The sequence below is a fragment of the Strix aluco genome, chromosome 6 (assembly GCF_031877795.1).
Source record: "Strix aluco isolate bStrAlu1 chromosome 6, bStrAlu1.hap1, whole genome shotgun sequence".
Lineage (NCBI taxonomy): Eukaryota > Metazoa > Chordata > Aves > Strigiformes > Strigidae > Strix > Strix aluco.
The window spans coordinates 11,247,633-11,273,157 of record NC_133936.1 but is presented as its reverse complement, the minus strand read 5'-3'; the positions used below and the strand labels follow the sequence as shown (position 1 = coordinate 11,273,157).

The following is a 25,525-nucleotide window of genomic DNA, read 5'->3' as shown; positions in this document are numbered from 1 at the left end:
TTCATTAAAAATCTCAAGTGTATGATCTACAGTCATACAGTGTATGAGATTTAGTGACTTACCTGCAAAAATTCAAGGACAGGTCATAACTAAAAAAAAAAAACAAAATCAGAAGAATTTGGTCATGAGGAGTTTTCACATTTTATTTGAAAACGGTGGGCTGTAAATTAATTACCAAACTATTTACATGGTAGTACTGTGGTCCTTCACACCAGGACAAAATGAGCAGGTACATGGCTGAGGATTCTCACTGGAGCGGTTACTATGTTTGGGGTAATGGTCACAGTGAGAGTCCTTGACAGAGGTGGCATTACTGGTGGTTCTCTTCTCTTTGTGTAAGAAGTTGCTGACCTGACTGAACATAAGTACAGGTAGCTGGGACATAGGAGGCCTCACACATTAACAGGATAAGCAGTGCCAAACCATGGACTTTGTAAAATTACTCTTATCCCAGAATAAGGGTTTTGTTAAGTGCCTTCAGCTTCATTTTCTCCACGTGTTTTTGAACCTTCTCTCTGAGCTCGTTGTTTTGGGGTTGAAAATGTCCATCTGGATGGTTGTGCAGGTCTCTGCAAGAAGTTTAAAACACCAATTGTATTTATAATAGCCAGAGGAGCTACTTAGGAATGCTGACAAAGGAAGAGACATACATAATTTCTCTCTTTTTTTATAACGAACACAGAGGGTATTCCTTTACTTATGCAGAATTGGAAAAGGAGTGAAACTGTGAAAAGAACATTCAGTCTTGGCTTGGCCAGTTAGGAAAGATAACCATCTGATAGGTAAACAGATACTAGACTGAGTTTTACATTTTATCTATGAAGGAACATATGCTGTAATGGCCTGAACAAGAGCATCCATGTGAAAAATTGATTTGCCTTAAGGATAAAATGCTGAAGTTGCTGTAGAGGAGCAATGTGTGCTTTCTGTCATCTAGTGAAACACCACCCTGTCGATAACAACAAAGAACCTTCCAGTGACAAAACAAAGGATTGGGACTTCATTGTTTGCTAATAAATTTTTGTTTCCCTCTTTGCAAAGGGCAAACAAACTGGGAAGCTTTCAACAAGGAAATACCAATACCCAGAGGTTTTTATAGAGAAGTATTTTTCATTTTTGAAGAAAACATCTAAAACTTCAAAAAGAAAGAACCTTATGGTTATAAAACTACTTACCCAGAAAAAGCGCCATCCAACACTGTATCACTGTGGACAAAAACATCACTCTTTAGCTACACAAGCTATCCCAAATGCCCATGTTCTGACAAGCTGCATGTCATAAAATGCAAAGAGCAGCACTGAGTTCAACACACCTGTGTTTTTACAGCAAATTATTTTCAATCAATGCTGTAGTAATCACAATACAGCAATCAGTGTTTTGTCAGAGAGCTCATAACGGGCAGCACTGTTTTAAAGTTTAATAGCTGACAGCTGCACAGGATTTCAATGTCAAGCAAATAACTTCCCTCTAAAATTAAAGAAAATGAGACATTCAGATCTCTCGGTGGCTTCGAAAGTTTCAGGCTATTGTGCACATGTTGACATCTAAGCCACATCATGACCACTTTAAAGAGGAGGCAACTGTCACTCAGAAAGATTAGTTCACTTGCTCCTTGTTGCTCTGCAATCACTTATCCTACCCCTACTGCCTGCTGCTCGAGCCCACTGTGCCCAGCATCCCACTTACCAGCTCATACACCTCCTTGCATCCTTCCTGCACAATCACATACCCCCAAGTTTCACACAGTGCATTCACATCTGTGTCCAGCCCCACAGAACTGCTGGGCAGCTCTGAAATGCTGCTCTGAAACCGTGGTGGTAATCATCCACCCCATCAAAGATGCATTTGTCTCTCAGAGCTTTCCTTGTCTTCAGGTTCCCCCTCAAGGTTTATTTGCTGAGCTGCAAACTCAGGATATTGGCCTGACAACACTGGAGACAAAAGGCAGAATTTGGCCCTTACAGTGGCCAGTTTACAACATTTTAGGGAGCAAGTAATTCTGTGTTTATGAATGCAAGTTATTTTACATGCTGTGCTGTATGCCTGAAACACAATGTGTGGTTGGTGAAGCTCGGGTAGTGGAGAAAAAGTGACCCACTCTTAGGAAAAGCCTAAGAAAAAAGCACCATGTCAGGGTGAAATTCTAAGGGCTCATTCCTCTGCCAGCATTAATAAATATCTAACCAAAAGTGTCACTGAAAAGCAAAAGCCACAGGTCCGAGAACATTGAATATCTCTGTGAAGGCACGAAAGCTGCCTCAAGTGTTAGATCGTATTGATAAAACTGTAGTCAGAGTCTCCCAGGCCAGTGTGTCACATTCACAGCTGCTTTCTGAAGTCCAATTCAGAGATCGCATTTGCAGTGCAAATTTGCTCAAAGTACCAGATCTGCATTGCACACGTGATGGAGCCCCTAGAGCATGTCAGTATGACTCTCTATGTAATTCTGAAGGGGATGCTTGTCTTCAGATTCCTTCCCATTCCTCCCCCCTAATTTCAGATTATACCTACCTTTCTTCTTTTGCTGATTTTTCTTTGCCTTCTTCTGAGAGTGACTGCCCAATTTGTGGAAATTCAGCTCTCACCATCTCTGGAGTAAGAATCATTTTGAACTCAGTTTCATCTGTCTCACTAAAAATTAGTAAGATGAAGAACAATTGGGCTTTATCCTTTTAAACGTATTTTTTAGCCAACAAAAACAAAAGTATGTTTTATGCAAGAGAGACTTCGTGCTTTTGCCTTTGAAGATCTCTTGGGACAGGTTTAGACACATCTATAGAAGTGGTTAAGATGTAATCAATCACCCTGAATACAAAATAGAGGAGAAACTTACTGGTCAATTATGTTCTCCCTGTCTCTCTGAGGTAAGTCATACAGTATTGGTGGTACGTCTCTCGGAAGCATATCCAAGCTGTAAGGATCCCTGTGATGGAAATGGTATTAGTTTAAGATGGGCAGAGAGTAACAGCACTAAATGTTTATATTTTGAAGCTTCACAAGATCTGTGGTTACAATGAAGATGATGTACTTTTAAATAACCCTGGCAAATCTGAGTGCACCAGAACCTGCTGTGATACGAGCGAACGTGAGCCTGAGAGGTGTTGGTTACCACTGGGTGAAGGTGCCCACGCGTTAAAGGTTTTACTGTTCATACTTCTGCAGGACAGACAGAGTTTGTACCTCCTGGGGTATCTAGCACTGAATAAAAAGCGTTCAGGAGAGATGTTACTGAAAGCCCAGACTGAAACTCTCCTTCCAGGGCTAGGTATTTCCTCTAATGATATTGTTCTCAACTCACCCTTCAAGGAGGTCAGCAGGGGTTTTCCCCATCGGTTTTGGAGTTCTGAGCAGCAATTCATTCCACCAGGAGGCCCACTTTTATCTCTGGGACTAGTTACTGGTCAATGTAGCTACAGACAGCAGAAACTGGTGCAGGGCAGAGGCACTGTATATTCAAATTCTTTCTTACCTAGGTGTTGTACTTGTCATTGTGGGAGTATTAGAAAAAATGGAATACACCACTGGCAAGAATCTTCTCCATTCCATTACTCCACAAATCACTTCCTGAAATGACAAGTGCTACATCAGTCAGACCTCTAACACATAACAGAGTGGGGAGGGAGGCTTGCAGGACAGAACATGTGACTTCTTGGGTGAGAACTGAATTTGGGGAGCTGCAGTTCTCCATATTTAAACAATGCTTCCTCCGCTGCAAGGTCATGAAAATACAACAGACAGTGAAAAGAAGGAAAGAACAGAGAAATACTCAGGGATATATGAGAGACAGGGATAAAGCCTAACAAGAACAAGTTATTCTGACCCATGTACTATTCAGGTGCATGCATAATTTCTATTTGAAAATGTCTTCTATCTAGGATGACTGTTCATCTTCCTTTTTGATTCCTTGGAGCAAATTCTCAGCAAGAACATACTCAAGCCAGAAATTCATACAATAAACCCAAAAGGCCATACCTTGTGATGCAGAAATTTCTTTTGTGTGACTGGAATACTGGATCCTTTGGGGCATTCCTTGGTAAAGGTATATTTTGGATCAGGACAAAGATGATATTCAATATCTGTTTCAGAATAGGCCAAAGGAGGTAAAACTGGAACTAATCCTGGAGTGGGGTTCTAAAAACAAAGAAGATATTGCTTTAAAAAATCATTCTGAGCAGCATAATGAACTAAATTGATGACAATTCAGTTCTTGCAATTAATGTAGTCTCCCCAGATTCACACCTTTGTCTCATTGTGACTGTTCTGTTTGGTGTGACCCTTCATTTCCTGTCTCTTCTCCCCATCACAGACCCATAAACTGGTCCATACTCTCTGCTGTCTAAAATACAGGAAGTTAGGTGTTGTGTCCAAGTTTGGAAGAAAAAACTATTGCCTGATTCCTCCAAAATCCGTTGCTGATTCTCTGAACGGTTCAGAATCTGAGAACTGGAACTGGCCTCACTGTGGTAGAAGCTAGTGAGCATTTTGCCATCTATTTCACTGCACTAGCATCTGTTTCTGAATAAAGTCCAGTGCTGGGTAGCGTGGGATCAGACTGTGCCTGGCTCTTACACTGACATGACAGAGGGATGAAAGAGATGCACAGAGGATCTCATCAGTAAGTCCACTGGAGTCCTGGCCAACTGCAGTGAGGACAAGTCTACACCATATATGTTATGCCAAGACCACCAGACTAGCACACTGGGCTCTGGGCCATTGCAGCTAAGTAATGCTGAAGAAAGAGCCACCCAAGCCAGGCACAGTGCCACGTTGGCTTGGAGATGCTGCCTGTACCCACGCGCAGCACTTCACCGAGCTATACAGCTGTCTCTGCTTGCTTAGAGACATCTCAGGGACCTCCAGACTGTGCTGCACTGTGTGGGAAATACCTTCTGTAGTTGGTGCCAAGTAGCACAACCTACATAACAATTAAGTAACAGAAAATCCTCCCATGCACATGGTTGTGATTTTTTGAATCTCTGTGCCTAATAATTTGGAAATGTGGTTTTGGGATGCTATGAGAACTAGTGGAAACTCTAAGGCAGCAGGATGAATGTGAGCAGAGTTTGACTTCACTTTTCTCAGTTTACCTAAGGATCAGGCAGAACTGCAGCCCCCTAGCTGAACAGAAGGAAAAGACTGCCCCTGTCCTACCTACCGGGGCAAGAGCATGAGGTTATAGAAGGACTGAAATGCCAAGATCATGGCTTTTCTTCTAACATCCAAATGGGGAAACAAATGGAGAAGAAGGGAGGGACCCCATGGCATTCCAGAGAACCCTGGGATCAGAGACCATTTGTGGAGTGTGAGACTAGAAGGATCTCCAGTTCTCTTCCATCCCTGGCAACTTTGCTTTATCATCCCTCCCCTAAACTGATCAAATTCCACCCTAAAGTGAAATGGTGCCCCTCTTAGTGGGATGAGCTCTGTGACTCCTACCTACCAGGGCTTGCACCTTGAAGGATTACTCTCACTTTGGATAGTTTTATATACCAATCTGAGTAAGAGAATTGCCCACCAATTCCATATCAGGCTTCTGATGAAAGAAACACCTTTTCCCCTCCTTTCTTAGGTTCTTTGTAGAAGTCAACTTGTACTTACAAAAATGCGTAGTGGGTGGCGCTCTGTAGGATAGACTAAAGCTTGGGGAGGAACCAGTTTTAAGAGGCTGATATGGCTTTCTGCTACTTCTTCTGGGGATGGTTTGTGAACATCCAGGCTCTGGGAGACCATGTTAAGTTGCCCCTCAGGAGAGGCAAATAGTTGAATCAGCTCATCCTTGAAAAACACAGACATTAAAGGTTTTCAGAGTGTACTAAGCCTTTTGGTGTAATATGCTGAGACAAAATTAATCAAATAATTGTAGAAATGTAGGGTTGGGAGTGAATTCAGCAAAGTTTGTATTTGAGGTGACTTGTTACCTGGGCTCCCTGTCTCAGTGGTCGGGAAAGTTTTCGAGGTTTGTAACTAGTGGCTGCATAGTGTGTACAAAATGGCTGATACTTCATAATGCTGGAATGCTGAGGAACCTAAGTGCAAAGAAAAAATATGTGCTGCAGGAGATGACAATAATCACTTTTGATTAACTCATAGATGGAATGGAATATTCCAGCTTTATCATGGACACATCACAACTCTGTGATAAAAGATACTTGTACCACTATTCTGGAACATGGTACATGACCAAATCTTTGAGAAGCCATACTTCACTAGGACAAGCTGAATGAGTGCATAAAGGAAGATTTCCATTCTTGCTTTTCTATGAAAGATCATGGATTTAACAGTTTCCTGATCAAATATATTGAACTTAATGGGGTGGAGAAAAGCTGTGTTAAGTAATATATCTAACACTGATAAATGAACCAATGCATAATAAAGGGAAAAGACACACAAGGAAACTTCTAGACTTGTTAGACCACCTGAAAAAAAGGAAAATGGACATTGAGCCAAAATATAAATTGACTTGAACCTGAGGAAATATTTGTACTTTGATGGGGTGCAGAATTTGATCTTTTGCTGTTCAAAACTTGGAGAGAATAGGAGAGAATTGGAGAGAAGTCAGGAGAAAAAAAAATGTTTCTGTACTCATAAAATTGAAAAAACATTATATATTTCAAGAAAGAGATGTTTGCATTTCCTATGCAGGAATGAAGGACCCAAGCGTGCAGAACTGGATGCCAAATAAGCAGAAGACTTCCATTTCTAAAAGTAAAGACACTTTTGTAATGTCACTTTTATAAAACTATAATCAAAGGAAAAACTGTGGTCTGCAGGGCTTGCAGTATCCTCATTCATATAAGGATTTTGTTGTTTGAGATATAATTTCACCTGAGGTGGTTCATCTCTGTCTGGAGAAAGGGGACTATTGCTGACTATAAGCTTGTTACTTATGGAAACAGACGAGATTTTTTTTAATAAAAGCATGCTAATCACACAGCCATATTAGGGCAATATTTCTACTGGGCTGCACAGTGGAGTCACTGAATCAGGCAGAAACCGTATCTAACTGGACTGGTGAAAGACAGAAACATGATACAGCTGAGGGAGCTGTACTGACTCACCTTCAAGTCATAAAAAGGAAGAACGTGTCTGACTTTCACATCTACAGATTCGATAGGAACTAGGCCAAGAGCATCAGGTGCCTGCAAGAAGACAGTATTTAAAACCCAGTAATATGGTGGGCATTTTGTTTTACATTGGCAGCAAGTCATCAGCACAGCTACTTGAATACATATGGAAATAATTATGCAAACATTTTGTTTGATATTTCTCCTGTCCTTTCTTGGACTTCAGCATTTCAGTTATTTTTCATTTCCTTTCTTCTGCAAAATCATGGATGTTAACTATCTCTGATCATTAATGTATTATTCAGAATTTTAGAATGCAATTAAAAGGATGCAAAGATTTTTTCATTGTTTTCAGCAGCACCCCTAGTAAATCTGAAGTCCTGAATTAACTTGTGGAACACCAGTCACACTGTGAAATTTTAATAAAGGTAGTACTGGGCCTGGGGCCAATGTTTTCAACAAAATTATATCTTGAGTGTTGGGCACCATTTTAGTTACTATACCTACCAAATCATGGTGCAATTCATGGGAACTGTAAAGGGGGAATTCAAAAGGCAATATACGATCTTCAGATATGATGGAAGAAATGCCCTTACATTCTTCACTTTTGTCTGGTTTGCTGAAACTCCTGCTTTCTGTCATGAACAGAAAGCAAAAATTAAGATTTTGTAATATATCTTAATACACTGTTTCAAAAATAGAATCAAACCACAAAATATATTCAACATCTTCCTAAGACAGGATGTGTCCTAGTCATTTTAATATAAAAAGGTAATACTTCCTAAAGGCTTTAAATGCCACATCTACAAGACAGCAGGCACAATACCTTGACTAGCAGACAGATCTAATTTCCTCTTTTCTAAAAGGACGGTACAGTCCCCTCATTCTGGCATGGTCCTCTATCTCATTCCACTCAGCCAGGCAGAGACAAGTCAGAGGTCTCTCTTACACTAACTGGCATTACACCTTCTCCTTGAAGCATCCCTGCAACTGCTGCATACAGGGAATTGAAAGTGCCTACTTGAAGAAGCAGGAAAAGGCCTGATATGGAAAGGTGTTTCAGCAGTTGTCAAATTGTGTGTGTACAAGGGAGTGGGAAATAAGAGACGCAAATTCTCTTCTGCCCCCAGTATACCCAACTGTGACTCCCATCCAAGGCCAGTTTCCTTCTATGACTGTTAAAGAGCAAGCGACTTTTCCAGGCCAGCACTTTCATTTCATTGTAAAGAAAAGTGATTGCTTGAAACAGCTTGTATGAGAAAATGATAAGGAGGAAAACTCAGCCCAACACTGGACACCTAGCCATGTATCTCACAGTTCCTACCATCTCATTTTGCTGATATCTTGCCTTCATCACATTCAGGTTTCTTTCCCTCTTCCATCCCTCATGTGATAAGCTCATCTTATCCTATGCCTCTAACCTCTTGGGATCCACCTGATCTGCTTACCTACCAGTCTGTTTCTCTCATAGTCCCATCTGCCCTTGTTCCTCAGGCCTATAAGTAGAATCACAGAGTGGTTTGGGTTGGAAGGGACTTTTAAAAATTAATTAGTCCAATCATCCTGCCATGGGCAGGGACATCTATCACTAGATCAGGTTGCTCAAAGCCCCATTCAACCTGGCCTTGAACCCTTCCAGTGATGGAGCATTCACAGCTTCTGCCCCATTATTAAGTAGATAAGCTGCAAGGCTCCTAAGAAGAACTAATCACATTTTTTAAATCTGGTAAACAATGTGCATGAAAAATAGACATATTTTGACTACAGCCATTTCTACCCTGTCATACTTTTCTTTTTCACTTGAAGACTCCTTTGTAAGGACTCTGTCTTTACATTTATATGTAATGCACCTGACACACTGCAGTACAACCTGAGTTATCATAATTCATGGCCAAAATATCAACTTGCTCTTCTACTCCTTACCAGGCACAGAGCCTTCCTCCAAACCTCTGGCTTCTCTGGTTAGTCCACGGAACAGAAGCAGTAAACGATTTAGCCGAATCTGAATCACAATCTGAGAGAATGATTTTAAAGTTTAATATTAAGCCAAACACTCTAAGATTTACAGCCACATAAATGTATATACATTACAACTGTATTTATTCTACAGAGCTCACTCAGACTTCTCTATTTCAGAATTTTTACTATAGTTTTCTGTTGAGGAGGGAGAAAATGGAGATGTAGAACAGATCTCAACTCTACAGTGACATTACACAACAAAATCAGTCCAAACCTTCATTTAGTCTTACAGGTTAATTAGACTTTTTTTGGCTAAGTCCTAATCCTTCAGCTGTGTCTAGTGGCATATACAGATTTAACAATGGGTAAACAGTCAGTTGATCAGGGCATATGAATACTTGTGGCTCTGTGAACGAGGAGAATAAGTAGTAACCTGCACTGTGCAATTTGCCTAGTGCCACATATCGCAGGGTAACAATGAAGAGTCCTAGGTTTTAATATGGAAGGGGCCATTTAGCCCCTCCTTATTTGTGCAATACAGGAAAGGGCATTTCATTTCAGGACCTCCATATCAACCCTTACACTGTGAAAGGTTGGAGAATATCCAAACTCGATACTAGGAGAGCAGGGAATTTCCATATTGCTTGCTACATTTAGATTTACTGGGAAAAAAGCAGTGGAGATGCAAGATAATATTTAAACCAGATGATAAGTGATTTTACTGATTAGTCTTTAGCTTCCAGGTTGGAAGGGATCTTAGGAGGTCCTAATCCAACCTCCTTCTCCAAGAAAGGTCAGTGATGAGATCAGACCAGGCTGCTCAGGGCTTTATCCAGTCTGGTCTTGAAATCATCCAAGGATGTAGACTGTACAGTCTCTCTGGGCAACCTGCTCCAATGATTGACCATTCTCATGGTGAAAAAGGCTTTCCTTGTACATGGTCTATACCTCTCTTACTTGAATTTATGACCATTATTTCCCATGTTCCCACCATGCACCATTGCAAAGATTCTGGCTCCATCATCAATAACCTCCTCAGAGGTGTTGGAAGGTGCTGCTCTCTCTCTCCACTTTCCCTGTCCAGGCTGAGTGTCTCCTCACAGAGTGAGTGCTTCAGACTCCAACCATCTTGAACTCACCCCAGCTTATTGATGTCTTTCTTGTACTAGGGGCCCAAAACTGAGCACAGTATTCTACATGCATTTTGAAATCTTCTCTTTTTTGTGCAAAAGTATTTTTTACTTTAAAAAAAATCTAAATTCATCTGCTTTTGTTTAGTATTGATTGCAATACTAAGCACCAGCAGAAGCACCACCTGAAGCACCAGAGGAATACAAAACTTACTCCAGATCCTTATTTCCTTGTGAATGGGGACATGTTTATCAAACTATCCAATCCCTGGCTAGCTGTGAAGACTTCTTACATCCTAGTTTGCATGTTCTTTTGTGCTATTTCCAAGACATCATGCTATCACACTGCATTCTGGTTGTCCACGTTACCTTGTATGCTGCTTGTTGGAATTTCCTCAACAGCCTGTTTCTGTTGTCCCAAGGGTCATTATGGAGCAAGTTGAATGTGGGATGGACACTTGGATGCTGCATGGTATTTTTTGAAAAGAGAAGCAGAAAAGAAAAAGGACACCCCTTTTACAACTAGATAAGGGAGAAATTTCCTCCAGCCCAAGCCATTCTTTGGCCTGAATCCATATGTTATTTCTAAACACTGAAATTAAGACAAGTGAAAACATTTGCAGTATTGGCATTTAACCAGAAGCCTTCGCTGCAGGGCTTAATGGGAGGTAATCACCAAATATTTGCAAATGCAGTTTGGGGAATGCAGAGATAATGTAGCATGGTCTGCATCCACATGAATGACAACCACATACTTAAGTGCAATACATGGGCAGTCAGACAGTGCAGAGAATGGACTAGGTCTCTACCAAGTACACACTTCAACTTTCACAGATGTGAAGTTGGAATAGCTGTAGGGGCTCAAACCAGGGGCCCAGCAAAAACAGTATCCTGTCTCCAATAATGGCTGATAACACATACGTACAGAAGGGTGAAAGACCAGGATAAACTTAGAGCAATAATTCCCCAGAATAACCTCCCCGCATCTAGTGATCTCTGGCTCAGGACATGACAGAGGTGATGTCTCTATATTTAATACCTTAAATTGTCAGAATGCTCTCTGAACACAAGTAAATCTCTTTCTTGATGCATTAATCTCCTCTTGAGTTTTAACTTGATGTGACAGAAGAATGTGGTATTGGAAGAGACTCCAGCAGCTCCAGAGTACAGTAGCTCTCAACAGGAGGGCAGCCACTCAACCAATGTTTAGATTAGGAAGGTCCTCAGAACACCAACTCCATGCAACCCCATGCCATGCCTCATCAAACAATTTTCAGCACTTCGTAACAGACATAAGAATATAGTAAAAGACCAAGTCCAACAGCTATTATGTTCCTCAAGGAGGCAGCAGCAAGGATCCTATATGTTGCTAATATTCAAAGTTCTTTCAATAGCAGGGTATCTATTAAACAATGCTCCCAATAATCCTAGGAAATGGATTTTAGGAAGTACCTCACACTGAAGAGAAGGACAAAAAAATCTAAGTACCAGAAAGGTTCCTGTCAATCTGACCTACAGGTAAAGTCTGGAAATCTTGTGACATGCTTAATCTTATGTTTAGGCATGAGAAAGCTACTCCTGAGAGGACTTTCAGAAAAAAGCAATGTGAATGTCAAGTTAGACCTGTGGATTTCCACTTGTCTCTCATATTAGGTAATCAGAAGATGTGCATGTAGCACAGTACTTGTCCTACTGTACTAAAAGTAAAACGGGAAATAAGACACTGACACAGAAATGGGAATATTAGGAGGAAGAGCATTCAGTGCCAAATACCTATGGCTGTTTGTTAGCTTAGTAGGTGATAATAACATATAGCAGGTGATAATAACATACAAACAAACCTGGTCAACAGGCCGGATAACGCGTCTGAAAGAAACTTCTACTTCTTTCCTTTGAAACTCCTGTTCTACGATAGGGTCTCCTCTTTGGATCTAATTTGTCACCAGGAAGAACAATCATGTTAGTACAAAGAATCCAGTGAATTCTTTCCACCCTTACAATTAGTGTAGCTCACTTACAATGTAACATTCTGGAGGTGCCTGAGAAAACACAGACTTCACTCCCTTCTAGGGAGTGATTATTGCAACCCTTAAGCAAGTCAAACAAAGTAAAATAAAATGGTTTTGGGTCTGAGTTTCAATGAGATCCCTGCCCTAATGAAACACAGTTCACTTTGCATAGCCAGAAATCAGCCAGAACAAACACCGTAAGTTAGCACCTGAACAGATCTTCCCAGATGACAGCACTACAGAAATTTCCTGCAGCTTTCCCATAGAATCACAGAACGGTTTGGGCTGGAAGGGACCTTAAAGATCATCCAGTTCCAACCCCCCTGCCATGGGCAGGGACACCTTCCACTAGACCAGGTTGCTCAAAGCCCTGTCCAGCCTAGCCTTGGACATTCTGTGAACATCTCTGTCATGGCTTCCAACAGTGCCAACTCTTTAACCTGTTCATGTGTGAAACAGTTTACTACTGATATCAGTTCACTTCTTTGAGACCTTCTCGAAGTGTTCAGGCATGCTGGATGAATACCAGTGCTTCTTTTCATTGTGCCACTTCCATCCCAGTCCTCCTTACCTATTGTTTCATTTCCAGGATACCATTATGTCTTAAACAAAGACCTTGGGGTTATTTTGCAGAGTGAAATTCCCATGATTTTCATGGACTGAGGTTTTACTTAGGACCATGGAAGACAGACCAGTTGAAAGTCTCCATGACAGCCACTCCCAAGCTGTATAACAGAGTGGCCACTTGAGCAAATGATGGAGGGATAATAAATACTCTGTAAGGCCTAATGACACTCAAGGTGAACAAACTGACAGCATGAGCAAAAATATACCTCTGTCAGAAAGTTATGGGGGCAACTGTGAAACCACCCAGAGATCTCCACAGCCCCTATGGCCAACAGGTAAGTAAATAAATGTTTCTAAACAAAGTTAACAGACATCTAATTCAGTTATACAACAATCTCACAAATTAGATCCTCTTTTTACCACTTTCTCCTTTGTTACTATTAAATAGAATGTTTGAATTAATTCACAGTGCGTAATTCAGTGTATAAATTAAGCTTTTACCCTATCTATAACTAATTTTACTCCCATAAACAGCTGCTTGGAAGTCAGTGGGATGTCAGAAGCTGCTTGAATAACCAGGAGGCAGGATAAGAGGGACAAGCCCCCACCCATCCCTGAGGGTTGTGACATATGGGGAAAAATATTTCCTCCCACCAAGTATTGCTGCTGTCACCTCCATGGAAGATGACCTGCAGTCTGGGGTGACTGGAAGAAACCAGAGAGGGAGGGTGAAGGTGTAGAAGAACAACGTGATGAATTCTCTCCCCATGGCTCTGCATGAGAGTACTGACTGGGTTTAGCTCTTTAACTGTGAGCCATTCAGGACATCAGCTCTTCAGAGAGGCACAGTATAAACAGAAAGTTAGATGTAGCCACAGTGCTGTCAGGATTACACTGCAATGTTGCACTGTGATGCAGCTGGGTGGCTGGGTGCAAATCTGCTAGCTTGGGCAAATACCTAGTTACATTTCCTTATCCTTCTCTCTGTCTACCTCCAAGATAAAACCACCTCAGAAACAGTGATACACAGGCACAATAAAGATATAACTGCAGTAAGAAGTACAGCTAGTACAGATTTACATTGATGTATGAAGAAAAATGGAAGATGTAGAGAGCTTGATACAAATTCACTAGTGCACTGCATAATCTGAAAGTATAAGTTTGATTTTAAATTTATAGAAAAACCAGCAAAGACTAACCTTGTATTGCTCTTCTTCCCTCTGTCGGTTTTCAATAATCTCTTTTTTAAATTCCACAGATACTGGATCTTTGCCTTTATGAACTTGCCTGCATTTACAGTGGAGGCAACAAAAATACTTAATGCACAGTCTGCTTTATTTAAAGGCTAATAGATTTATTCTCCTCTTTCTAAGGTGTCTAGGGGTCCATAAAATTCAGCATAAGAGCAAATCTGTGGACTGCAAATGAAAGCACGGTGTGCTTACACACATGACTATGTGTTTTGCTTTATGCCATTTGATGTACATGGGCAATTCTGTTCACTCCATTATACATTTTAGCCTTGATTTATTGACAGCCATGACAAAAGCTTCTTTTGCCCTTTAGGGCACAAGATGAGATGCCTGAGAACAAGGTTTTCAGCAGCTTTCTTTCTGAATGCAACCATAACGCAATCAAAGACCTCATTGAATACTACTGTGGATTACTACCGAGACTGCTCTTAGGCAGAAGAGGTAAAAATGAAAGTAAAACAACAGTATCTTATCTGTAAAGCAAACCTATCAGGACATGAAACGGCAGCATTATGAATGCTGTATGAATGGAAGTGGATATTCCATACATCACTCATAGAGGCCTTAGTTAAGCAAACCCCGGTGTTGTTAATGTGGTTAACTAACACTTACCACTTCAGATGATTTGCTTCCTCTTCCTGAATATTTTGTTTGACTTTTAGTTGAAACATGGCTTCCTTCATCTGTCTTGTTTTTGTCCCTTCACTGCCTTGGCAAAGGGCTGCAGGAATATCAGAAAGCCATATCCCACCTCAAAATAGATTGAATTTTTAATTGGGAAATCCACCCATTATGGTAACTGAACTCATTAATGCATAAAGCTAAGGTTTCTTACAGAAACTACAATCACATCACCTCGGCAATTCTGAAGCTGAGTTCCTCATCAGAAACGTACAAATAATGCTAAGACCAAGCTTATGCTGCTTAATTATATTACCTTCTTTCAATTCCTTAATCTTCAATTTGCCTGGTTCCTGATTCAAAACAGTAGCTACAGCATATGGATTTGACAAATCTGTGGGGAATCTGAGGTTCTGGTATTCAATTTCCTACAAGATATAAATAAATAGGAAGAAATAGAAACAAGAAAGATTTTCAGCCCAGAAAAGTACTTGTGATTATTATCTCTTCACACCTTTACTTTTTGAATAGGCTTCGATCGTGGTTGGCTGATTTGGTTTCTTCTCCACACCATGGATTTTCCTGCAGACGCAGTTTTTTTCTCTGGACGACTTTGTTGTTTCTCAAAGTGTTCTTTTCTAGGTGTCAGGAGGACAGATACTGCTCTTGTAAGTACTCTGTAAATGGCATACAAGTCTAGTACATGCATTTACATCCCCTTTAGATATACAAGGAGACCAGAAATTTCTCTCCCAAATTACAACTGGAACCAAACTTTCTAATCTTCAGTTCACAAAAAATTAAGTATAGCCCAAAGGACCTTATTGCTCAAAAAACCCTGTATCTTGCAAGGTCTCAGCAATAAGAATAACAGAGACCAAGCATAATAGAAGTTGAGGCTGCTCAATGCTTCTTTAAAGATATGCAACTTCTCATTATTTTTATTTTGGTATAGTTTCACTTCATACAGATTAAGGGCATTCTGAGCAAATGATGTAAGAGAGCAGGTACATGTATTAACAGTCGAATTACACTAGTGCGTTTTAAGTCTTCATAGATACGAATGCTTAAAATGATTACAGCAAAATGGCATGAAATCCTATTACATAGGTATTTTTTAGCACCAGGAAAAAATACTCAAAGATTAGTCAGCCACACATACATTAGACCCAGATGTGGTGCTGATGTTCCTGTGAATACACATACATAGGGTTTCGAGTCAAACTGTGAAATCCATAACTGCATTTTCATTTGTGCTGTTCCATACTCAAGTGGGGAATATTTCACAGTAACTTCCACTTTCCCATTGCCTGGAATGATTCCTGTGATTAGAAGAAGAAAACAGTAAGAGTCCATCTAACATGAACCCACTTAAGTATGCTGAAACTGATTCTGGACTATGTTTTTTTTAAAACAATATTAATGTTTAAATGGATGGCAGCAGCCCTGGAAAACATTGCAGGTCTCAAAGCATCTTTCCAGAATTATCCATTGCCAGATAATGGGAGATATTTTGCCATGGCAGAGAGATTTGACAGTAAGACTATAATAGTTCCTACTGTTGTGAGAATGATTGCCTGGTTATATGTAGAAATTCTTAACTTGCATCTGCCAGTCTTAAGTCTCTGGCACTTTCTACTTTCATGAGCAAAGTATTATAAACATATTCCTCCGTGCTCTTCCAAGTTGGGGGTATCAACTGGATTTGATGCATTATCTGTCTCTACTTGGTCTCATTTATTATCTGATTCATTATTAACCCCTTGAACCATCCTTCATATCCCTAAACATTCAGTGCAATCCCAGGATGCAGACCCTGATGCTCCTCAGCATTTCTGCAACAAGGAGTTTATTCAGCTCATCAGAAATACTAATTTCTTAACTCTGCAAAGTGACCATTGGCTGGTTTTCTGCATCCTGTAGTTTTAAACACCAGTTAGTTTCTTTTAGGAGCTGAAACTTCTTAGTGCTTTTCAGATGGCCTTCAGCACCTCAGAGTTTCTAGCTACCAAAGTATCTGACTTAACTTCTACTGGGTTGATGTTTTTTCTGTGATATTTTTGTTCCCCTTTCTCCCAAGAATTAAGCCAACTTAGAAAGCATTAATTAGTTTCAGGCACTGTCTATGACCATGCAAGAAACCAAAAACTTCCTGATGAATTTTAAAAATTCTCCCTAGTTTTACTCAATTGTAATCTTGTTCCTAATCTTGCTCCTTTACTCCCTTGATATAGCAAAACTTATTTAAGCACAAAGTAAGAATATTATCCTGAAAGAATGACCCAAAACAAGGCAGCAGCATAGTTCATCTTTATGAACCACACATCTGATAGAAGCCAACTACTACTTCTAAAGAATGAAAATCCATCTGACAAGACAGGGCGAATTCATTTCATTGTACATACAGGAACACCAGCAACTTTTATTGAAGTGCATAAATAATCAAAATTTAAATTCCAGTGTCACAAATGGCATTAAGTGTCAAATTCATGAAGGTTTTTATTTATTTAGATCTTTATGTATTTTCATGGAATTGACCAGACTGCCTAAGTGCATTATGCAGCCAGGTCTCATTCACTTACACATTCTTCTCAGAACACTTGGGCACTTACATGCCCCTGCTGGCACCTGGCAAATGTAACAACGATAGCAAGTGACCTGCAAATAGTTATGTTTGCCTCAAGACAAAGCCCTCTCCAGCATTAGGCTTGAAAATAGCTGAGCACCTTGTAAAGTCCGTACACAGAGGTCTAGACTGAATCTAACACCCACTGCCGCCCCATGAAACACCTGCAGTGGTGTGTTTTGTGCTCCTCACTGTAATGGCTCCTGAAGCAACAGACACAATTCTATCAAATTCTTCCAGACCAGTAGGGAAAAACAGGGATATGTTTGATAGAGCAGAGGTCACTTTTTATTTCCTCTGTGCTCCCAGTCAAGTAACATGATGCATACCTATGCCACAAACACAGATATCTGTTCCTTTAATGGGGCAGGAGCCAGACAGTCCTTGGGGAAAGGTGTGATGATGAGGTGAATGCTGGGCTTCCTGCCTCTCTCCTTTCCAAATGCTGCGCTGGCAAAGACAGCAAAGACTGGATGGACTGTTTGGGATGTTCCATATTTTGCCAGAGGTCTGTAGTTGGGCATTAACAAAAGCAATCCACCAGCCCAGAGGGCTATTTGCCATGAGGCTGCATATGACTAATATTTACCAGCCTGCATTTACCTGGAAACACTCTGAGGCAAAGGCTTTTTCTGTACAGCACTGATTACAGTGTCACAAGTAACCACACTCAATAAACACAGATTTAATGTTTAGAATTTTAAATAAACTTCATCTACCAAATGTTGGCTGGACAGTGAAGGCTCTGTGAGGCTGAATAAAATCAATGTGGAATTCAAAATCTATTGGACAGCTGCACTGCAATGGGATAACATACTCCTTACTGAAAAGAGAGAAAGAAGAAAGAAATTAATGAAACTACAGTTGCTCATCAATTACAAGCTGGAAAAGTATATTATACACAACATGCACTGAATTTATCTGTGTTCAGAGGGATGGGTTACTTATTAATGTGAAAATAGCTATTCCTTGTTGTTCCAAATTATCAAAATATTTCAGATCTTTCACTTTGAGGAAATGAGAGCTATATCTTGGTTTGAATGCTGGACGTTTTATGTCTTGACTTACTTTCTCCTACCCATACAGAATCTGATTACAGAAAAATTTATAAAATTTACTTTTTAGAAGTTATTTATGTGTATCTTCAAATTCTTAGAAATTGCATTATCTAGCAAGTACAAACAGTCCAAACTGGAGCAACAGTAAGTACAGAACCAGAAATCAGCCTTCTCCCATGGCGCTCCTTGTGGAAGATAGTGAGAAAAGACTGTGCAGTCTTCAAGTGTTGCAAAATCCAACGCATCAGAACGACTGGACTTTAACCACAGTAGAAATAATGATGCCGTGGCCTGATTTTCATAAAAGCCCTTTTATGTCTCACACAGGTTGTGTGAGGGGTATTAACACACATCTTTTCAAGCTGTCTTGCTTTTGTATACATCTATTTCCATGTATCAGATTGAAACACAAAAGCATTGGTGTAACACCATCCATCATCCTACACATCAAGACCAATTTACTCGGGCTTACTTCTGGTTTTTGTAAACTGTCTGACTGAAATCCTATCCTGCTGATTAACAAAGACATGTTATACAGTGTTCCTTTGGAAAGCACATTTTGAAATGCCTAAGGAAATAAACAATAATAGCAAAGTCCTTTTTTCTCTGCGCTAATATGACCTGTTCATGAAGATGTAACAGCAGACTGGGGAGGCAATTTGTTTTAAGGTATAGTGCAGCTTGTGCAGTAACCAAAACAAGACAGTTATGCTGCCTGTTGCCTGATGGATCGTCTGTACCTAAGGAGAAAGCTGTGCGGTAGAATATAGGTCTTATCCTACACTTACAGAAGTAAAAGGCAGTTTTTCCACTGGAATATGGATTGAGCTCATAGTCCCCTGGGTTCTGTACAGTACCAAGAATCTCAGAGAGCTTTAATTTTTAGTAACGTTTTCAATAGCCTAATAATGAAAAATACTGGTAAAAAATAAAGTTTGAAACCACCAGTTTTCTCTTCAGGAACTCTTCCAAATTCCCTCAGGGGCATCTCTGAGCAACCCTGTTGTGTTGGAAAATTTTCCCATTATTTAAAATTGTATTTTGTACTCTGCCTAATCTCTTCTCTATGTTCTGAGAGTATGAAAATTCTATATACTTCAGCACTTGTTTTAAAAATGGAGCAAATAAACAGAATCACATCATGACTAGAATGTCAGGAGTTATGTTCAGTCCTGTCGAAAGCTGTAACGTCACTTCTGACGGATTCACTAGAGTTTAACAGATTAAAGGGGATTAGAAAAACAAATAAACAAAAAGACACAAATGTTCATTCTACAATTCTGGGCTCACTTTTACTGCAGAATTTTGCACTTCTCTTGTATATGCCTTGCCGATTCATATTTCTGTGCTTTAGTAGAATTCATAAGTTACTTCCAACTCACAGACTAAGACAAAACCTACCTGCTAAAACCTTCAGTTCCTAGAATTCACCCAAATTTTTACACTAATCACCATAATTACAATAGTCAACATACTACAGAACTAAACCCTAATCAACAGGATCTCCTTTCTTCTTTTTCCCTTCATTACCGATTACTTCACGAGAATAGTCAGTGTTACATTTATGCTGCAGAGAGAGTAAGATGAAGTCTATGCCATTTAGAGCTCCACATCAGATCACTTTAAATATTTTCAAATAGAAGAAGCAAATCTAACAACTGATCAATCTCTGGACTGAGGTTAGTTATTTGCTATCCTGTACACCTACCATTACCAGTTTATACCTTCACTTCCAGAACCCTTCATCCTGAAAAGAAGATCCATTCACTTAGGACTTATTAATGCTAAAAACACATAGCACTTGGGAGTGTACAGATTATGAACAGCAGCCATATTGCTTCACCATACGATGAATGAAGTGAGTCGGCACCAATTTAGACTGAAACTCTACTCCCATCCATGTACATGTTTAGCTTGCACAGCATTTACTTTCCTGTGAGTGTGTGCTTGAAACAGTTCATATACAGAATTATTTTGCAGTCCAGATGGTAGCTGACTTCCTGAAAGCTTCTAAGACGTTAAGTTGTACAAATAGAGGAAAACGAGATTTTTGCAGATTTTGTGCATGTCTCACAAAATGTGGACAAATGTCTGTCCTTAACTCACCTCTTACCAACTGATACATCAGACAGATTTATAAATGATGGAAAGTCTACAACATTCACAGCAGGATAAGCATGCACAGGAACAATTAATGTATCTTCTCCCTGAAAAAAAATGGGGGTAAATATTTATTTCTTACAATGAATAGATGTTATGGAAAGAAAAAGTTTCTGTAGTAGTTGGCCAGTAAGTGGGCATAAAACATCTTCAAGATCATCACTATGTTGCACCTCAGGATACTGATATTCTACCTGCTTTCAGTATCCATCTGTCTTTCCATACTTTCAGCAACTATCCAGAGCTCCTCCAAGCCTGCTCAGCTAAGACAGTACATCAGTGATAGAAAGTATATCTGATATATATGAAAGTATATCTGATAGAAAGTATATCAGAAAGACTGATATACTGGCAAAGAATAACAGAATAAGCAATATATTCTACCCACAGCTCGGGGATGTTTACAGGTAGAAAAAATTTAAATGCCTAAAATGAAATACTTAAATCCAGACTCACTGGGAATAAACCCATGTGGCTCTAGGAGATTAACTGTACCTTTACCATTATCATCATGTCCTAATAGTTGTTTCATTCCATTACAACTATAAATATATTTTATAATAAATCCTCACCTGACAGTGAATTCGAATGCAGTCATAGTAATATCGCCACTCATCAGGACAAAAATCAACAGTAACCACATAGGACAAGCCAGGGACAAGCCGGTGCTAGAAAACAACCCAAAATAAGATAGAAAGAATGTAAAAGCTGCTTACATGCTTATATGGTGCTTTGCATGCACCACAAAACCAGTGGTGCATGCAAAGAGTGGTGTGAAGGCTTTCTGACACTTACTGTTTTGTTGTATTTGATCTGAAAATACTTTGTCTGGGGTGGTATTATATGAAGGTTTGTTACGTCACCAGAAATATTTATCAGCTTCTGCAGAACAAAAGAAAACCAAAACCACGAAACACTTTACAATATAAGAGGTCAATTGAGAATGCCAAATGTACTTTAGTAAGACCATCCATAGCAAAGAAGTAATAACTTTTACTTTAGTAGAAATGATTCTGAATATGCTCTGTCTTTTAAAAGAAAATTATGTAAACCCTGCATGCTGCATTTTTATTCTTTGGAATCAAGTCACAATTCCTTACCTAGGAATAACAGTTAGTCTTGCTAAAGAAGATGCTACTGTTGAATCAAATTCTGGTCCTGTTTTGCTTATGTGAAAAAGGAACAAAAAATGAAACAAACTACTGACTTTGCTTTTACACAGGTCTGAAACAACAGAAATTATGTAATATTGAATGGTTTTGTTTTGGATCACAAAACAACAAACCTTTGGATGGTGACAGTTCAGCCTGTAAAACCTCCTGCATCTTGATTATATCTGGAGAACCTAGTCCATGATAATCGCCCAACCTCCGCCTCAAAACACTTATCACATGAATAAAGAAGACAGACAAAGAGGAAGCAGAAAGGAGAAAAGGAAATACCCAAACTATTCACAAGGAAAGGTAATCAAACCTATGCACTGAGTTTCTTTCTTTAGATTAAACTGGTCTTGGCAGAAGGCCAGAGGTGCTTTCAAAATTTTCCCACCAGTGAACATGTTTGCAGACACAGTAACGGGCCAAGTACATTTTGAAAACAGTCTCTTAGGGAGCTAAAGCATGAATCCTTCATTCATGACGTGCAAGTCACATATCACTAACACTGCTCACAGACATGGGAAACAGGAAGGTAAAACACAGACTGTAAAGGACAGCGATGTACACGGCATGGTACTCATCTGTTTTGTTACTACAGGGCCACTGATTTTAAGTGCTGCTTTTGAGAGCACTCCATAGAGCAAAAGGCCTCATGACCACAAGCGGTCTACTCAGCTTCTGTTATCCTTTTATGAGCCCCACGAGGATCTGCTCTCATACTTACCAGTGTCTGTTGGTGATGTTTTCCCACTTCATACCCTCCATAGTGTAACACAGCAGGCTCAGCCTGTATAACCTTGCTCCTCTGAAGTTCTGAATAAATCTCTAGACGTAGATAATAAAACAGGGAGAAAAGGAGACCAGGTGAAACACACATAATGATTGCTACTAACATTATTTATGTTGCACCCAATGTATTCTAGAGAAAAAAATGAGACAGAGATTATTTCTCCTGTCAAGCAGGCATGACTCTTTAAACGGAAAGTTAAGGCAGCACCTACTAGCCCAGCAGAGCCATGATCCTGTTGCCAGTTTATCTCTTGGAATCATGGCTTTCAGAAGCCACCCCAAAACTTTAGGGTCAGCCAGGATCAGTACAGCCACTGTTTCTTTCCTGACTACCTCTCCTATGATTTGAGCTCAAAGGAAGATACAATTTAAGCAACAGGATGGGAGTTCTGCCTGTGAGTCGCACAAAAAAATAATAGCGAAGTGCCTCCTAGGATTGCTGCAAGACTGGGAACAGTCAGAGAGCAGAAACTTACTTGATTCCAGCAGGTGATCGGGAACAGCTTGTCTTTTTTTAGGTTCCTCCACTAGGCTGCCCAGAAGGACACTGGGTATTTTCTTGAAGGATTTCTTAGCGATCGTGATTTCTGTAGAGGCTGACTGAGCCATGTCCATGTTAGGACAGAAATGGGGTCCGAATGGTACCAAAATTTCTTAGCACCCTGGGGGAGAAACAAAATACCATAATCATCAAAATGTCTTCCCTTGCACTGGTAACATCTGTTGCCTGAAACTGCCAAAAAACCTTTAGGAGAGGGAGTTACATTTCTTCCTCCTGAAGTAGATTACTGTGTGCGTGCTAAGTACAAGGACAGAGTGATTCCAGGAAACCTTGCTCCCACCGCAAGCCCTAGCACTTTGGGCATGTTCATCTGTTCTAGGGCTTATTGGCAACATTTGACTTTCAGGACTGTGTAAAACATATCTCTCTTCCTTCACATCTCCCAGCACAGAGAAGGAGAGAAGGTTCTTCTGATAATTCCACTATCCAAACTGATTTCTGCAGAGACGTTCTTCCAATCTCTCCCAAGTGTTTGAGTTGTTAACTTGCAGATTCATTTTTAATTTTTAAATATTAATATAAGGGATAAGAAAATTGGCATTTGAATCTTTTGTTTGGATAGCAACATCTGGGTTATTTGTTTAGTGGAGATAACTGTAAACCCAGAAGGCCACAGGTATTATAGATCCTGTGTTAAGTAAGCACAGTTATCAGAACATAAACTTCCCTAATGACAACAGCAAATATTACACAATAAGGACACCAGACATAATCCATCCAGAAGAAATTATCTTCATAAATATAGCACATACCCCTTGGCTCTCCTATGAACCAGAGAACTGCATGGAGAAAAAGACAAAGACACTTTTGGAAAAAGTACCAATTTCAAGAGCCATGCTGGGTTTTTCAGCCCTCAAGAAGGGGGCTGAAACCCCTCCTTTTGTATTTGTTCTTCATGAACAGGAAGGTGGGTGAGCAGCTGAGGGTGGTGCCGCATTAATGTCAGCGCACAGTTGAACTCACCCAATGCTAGACAATGAAAACTCCTCCTGCCAGGCTCTGGTCGGGGGGCACCTTCTTGCTCCTGGAGCTGCCGCACAAAGGCTGATTAGCTGCTTGGACAACAGAGTTCAGTTGTATGATCCACACTATGGCAGCACTTTAACATTCAACAGTTCCAAAGTTGAATCGTTAGTATCAGGAGCCATATTGTGTTTGTTTTGTTGTTTTAACACTCTCATACCGGCTTGAATGACCTTAAAGGGCCCCAACCTAAAATTAACACTGATCAATAAAAGTTTGAGGGAAGAAGGGCAGAGGGGAGCCGCAAAGCGGTGCCCAGCATACCTGGATCAGCACTTCTGAGGACTGAAGAGGTCCACCTCCCCCATTACATTTTCTGGTCTCATCTCTGGTATTTGTTTGGGTTTGTAGTCTGCTTTAGATATTTCAGGCAGAAGTTGAGAGGTGCTTCAAGCTCACAAACTGCTGTTTTGATTTACGGCCTTGTGCAGTATTAAATAATAAATAAGCAAGAAGCTTAAAATAATGTGCTACCCTGGCCTCAATAATATTTTCCATTCCATGGCTCCAAGTACAAATTTTCCATTTGCAACACAAAATCTGTAAGAGGAACTGTATTATTGTGCACAACAGTAAATTTCCTCTGAGGTAGTGAGACCAACCAAAATCGAACAAAAACATGCTAAAAAAATTCTAAATATAGGGCTTACATTCTTTCCACTCGTGTTGTTCAACTTTAATTTATACAACTGCCATCCTCCTCTTGGTCAGCATTCCCGATCAGGCATACAAGTTTTGAAAAGCTGTAAACAGATTTATATTAGCAAAGGATTCCCTGTGTAATCTTATCAGTCATTTAAAGTGACGCTTCCATCATCACTCACCAATTTTAATAACAGACTGCAGTATTCCTCAAACGGCTAATACAAGATGAATGTTTATGTGCCAAGGTCATGGAATCTCTGACTGATAGATGATAGTCTTAAGCTTTCCAGCATACCTGTGTCTACTGACGTGACTTTGGTTGGTTGGTTGGTTGGTTTTTTGTGCAAAGCCACCAACAGAACTCTGGGGCTGTGAAATCCCGTTTCCCTTGGAGGCAATGGCAAAACTCACCCCGAATTCCCTCAGGCCAGGGTATCACCCTTCTTCTGTCAGCACTCGGGGTTTCTAATCCCTTTGTGTCTCAGAGAGCCCCTAGCACACCTCGCCACCCGAAAGGGATGCAGTTTAATGCCATTACAAACTGCGTGAGACTTGCAAAAGCATCGACGTGCTCTGGGAGCAATGGAAAACGTGCTTTTAAGGTCCACTTTATATAATTAGGCGAGCAGAGTTTCTTAGCGGGCAGAAGGGCTTAGAGCTCCACCACACGTACCCCTGCCGGTGCCGCATCCTCCTCAACCTCCAGCCCGGTCGGAAGGGACCTGGACGTCCCGCCCCTGCCCCTTTGGGCCTCTGCGAGCGATGCGCCGCGCCACAGGCCGAGACAATCCCCTCGCCCCGGCCCACGCGTCCTCCCCGGCGAGCCCCTCTCCTCCCCTCGCAGAGGCGGCCCGGCTCCGCTCGGCCCGGCCCGGCTCCGCTCGGCCCGGCCCGGCTCGGCT

At 40.5% G+C, this 25,525-nt stretch overlaps 1 protein-coding gene across 1 annotated transcript; it reads right to left on the bottom strand.

Annotated features, from left to right (window-relative positions):
* Positions 1–445: 445 nt before the first annotated feature.
* On the bottom strand, positions 446–24,722 carry CFAP221 (cilia and flagella associated protein 221). The gene is made up of 25 exons (XM_074828236.1): positions 24,629–24,722; positions 23,919–24,007; positions 22,870–23,055; positions 22,329–22,429; positions 21,243–21,329; positions 21,020–21,115; positions 20,394–20,494; positions 17,949–18,052; positions 15,766–15,925; positions 15,118–15,241; positions 14,920–15,031; positions 14,595–14,703; positions 13,929–14,016; positions 11,995–12,084; positions 10,523–10,618; positions 8,988–9,078; positions 7,572–7,699; positions 7,059–7,139; positions 5,919–6,026; positions 5,599–5,775; positions 3,973–4,131; positions 3,470–3,564; positions 2,834–2,923; positions 2,512–2,631; positions 446–569 (listed from the first exon to the last, which is right to left on the bottom strand). Exons 3-25 carry the CDS (start codon positions 23,006–23,008, stop codon positions 446–448), a joined length of 2,580 nt encoding a protein of 859 aa, XP_074684337.1. The 5' UTR covers positions 23,009–23,055; positions 23,919–24,007; positions 24,629–24,722.
* Between the last annotated feature and the right edge of the window lie 803 nt (positions 24,723–25,525).